The sequence below is a fragment of the Neomonachus schauinslandi genome, unplaced genomic scaffold (genome assembly GCF_002201575.2).
Source record: "Neomonachus schauinslandi unplaced genomic scaffold, ASM220157v2 HiC_scaffold_1833, whole genome shotgun sequence".
Taxonomy (NCBI): Eukaryota; Metazoa; Chordata; class Mammalia; order Carnivora; family Phocidae; genus Neomonachus; species Neomonachus schauinslandi.
In genome coordinates, this window is record NW_025410523.1 from 1 (window position 1) to 2,472 (window position 2,472).

General features: G+C 41.3%; 1 protein-coding gene across 1 annotated transcript; it reads right to left on the reverse strand.

The window, feature by feature from the left end:
* Nucleotides 1–253: 253 nt before the first annotated feature.
* Nucleotides 254–2,152, reverse strand: LOC110574818 (endogenous retrovirus group K member 113 Env polyprotein-like; the record flags this gene model as incomplete). The annotated part of the gene is made up of 1 exon (XM_021683653.2): nt 254–2,152. A coding segment is annotated over exon 1 (1,899 nt), but the record flags the coding sequence as incomplete, so codon positions are not given.
* Between the last annotated feature and the right edge of the window lie 320 nt (nt 2,153–2,472).

The following is a 2,472-nucleotide window of genomic DNA, read 5'->3' on the forward strand; positions in this document are numbered from 1 at the left end:
AACTCTATGACCTGGAAATTTTAACCTATTGACGTTAGCTTGTTTACGAGCTCTCTTGGTCACTCATCCTTGGAAGACAATGTGTTTCGTTCCTTTGAATTAAGGAATAGAGCCAATCCCCGCTTTCCCAGGCCTCCAGGGCCGCCTCGTGATCCACAGGGAGGAGGACATTTCCTCCCCCTCATCAGGTTTGCCTGGTTTCCATGGCCACCTCAGCAGCTCCAAAGGCCTGGGGACTGCAAGGCTAACCCACCTGTGCCACCTCAATTCCCTCTTTTTTCTTTTGTTGTAACAACATAGCCTTCCATAGGGTGGCGAAAGAGCTCTGTGTAGGTCGAAGATGACAAAAATATAAGAGAATAAAACAAATAACTACAACAAGCAAGACAAGGCCAATGCCCCCAGCAGTGTGTCCCAGACTTTGTATAATTCCCTTTGCGTCTAGCCCTTCTAAATGCTTATCTAAATTTTTAAGAAATATATCTGCCAAAGTCGCAGCGTCCTCAGTTTGGAATGATTTTCCAAACACTTCTTGTACATTAGTCTGCAGATTATTAATCATATCTATGGCGGAAGAATTACCTTCCAGATAATTTTGAACGATATTCCATTCATGTTGAGACTCATTATATTTTAAATTAGTTACACAAAAAGTTGTAGAATTCCAATCACAATGTAGCCAGATTTGTCGTTCTAAAGTTAGTACCTTTTTTCCCAACCAACCCACAGTTTGTTTTAAAACATCAATTTGTGTTTGCAACCGAGTATCTATCATAGTTTGAGAAAGCCATAAATCCCGAGAAGCATGATGCCAGGTTTCTACAAAATGTTTAGTTTGTAATGAAGTATGTAACGCAACCCCTGAAATTGCAGCCAATGTAGTGACAGTAATTAGACTCAAAATGGTTGCTACTATTAAACTGAGAAATCTTTTAGTATGTTGTAAAATTTTCTTAAAAAATTCCAATACAAACACATCTACAGGATTTTGAGCCCAATGCCTTTCTAAATTCACAGGGAGCCATATATGATAGCGTTGCTGCAATATCATAATGACATAATCTGACCCGACAAACCCCGAGGTATTAAGGCAAGGATATAATTGACAGTTTGTACAGCTAATTCCATTATTAAAATCAACTCTTCCTACCAAGAAAAGGTAAGGCAAAGGTACACAGGCTGTAACATTAGTTTCTTTAAAAGAAGTAAAGGTATAATTAGCTGGGGAGTTGGCAGTGCCAACATATTGTCCCTGATACAATCGAATAGGTTTGAGAGCAGCTGCAATCTTCCAAAGGTGTGTTTGAACATGTTCAGGAAATTTTCGATGTGCGATTCGAGGATCTGCAATTCCGCCGTCTCCCCAAGCCATGAGACGATCACTCGGTATTGTTTCTATCAGACTCTTCAGTGCTTGACTCTTCCTCGATGGCATCCTGTAAGATAATAAAGGACTACAATATGTTTTATTCCATTCAGAACAATTTGTAAGAAATTGACCATAAGGCCCCCACATGATGAAATCCTTATAATGCTTTGCAAACTTTCCAACACATTCTTGCCATACAAACGGCTTATATCCGTGTTCCCGATATGTAAAATCAGGACAAGTAGGAAGGGAGGGAAATTCTACAAAAGTAATGTCTTCCCAAGTCATATTTAAAGACCAGGCTTCAAGCCTTTGTAGTTGGGTCCTAGAAGTAAGAGTATTATTACCAGGCAGAATCCAATTTTGCCAATCCATCTCCAAACAAGGAGAAGGTCCTAAACATATGTATGGGCCATCCCCTTTATAAGAGAAATTAAAAGGAGCACCATCATCGCGATTAAGAGAGGTAAAGTTTTTCCAAGGTGGAGATAATAGTGGAGGAACTGTATAGATAGAGATATCCGGAGAGCCCCAGGGGGTAGGCTCCATCATTGGAGGATTAGGTATATAGGCCCAATAGCTTACATTAGTGACCTCAGCAGAAGAAGAGACAGTGAGTAGGGCACACATGGCCAAAAACAGATTCTCAGGTGAATGGGCTTTTCCTGTACGCTGCAAAAGACTTTGCCCTTCCCCACTAAGCTTTTTAATCTGTCCCCAAGTAGGAAAAGTAATAGCAAACGTATGACGATGGCGACGAGGACTCAGGCTCAGTTGTGCCATAGCTTGTACTGGAAAATCAAAACTTGGAGCGCGATCCTTTCGTCGGTACGGCACCGTCCGAATTGGTCCGCGGTTGGAGCCACCGGGCAGGGATCCAGGAGCATGTTTGTCCATCCTCTGTAGAAACATAAGCATAACCCTTTCCTCTATAAAGTAACAATCCTGGTTGCCATTCTGCATTGGCAGCTGGCTTATACCATATAGCCTCTTTTAACAGGGAGGAGGTGGTTTGTCCTTCAATAAAATGTTTTTCTGCTCTGGACAAAATATCTCCTTGTGGGAGATTTAAGAAATTCAAGGTAAACAAGGCCTGATTTAGG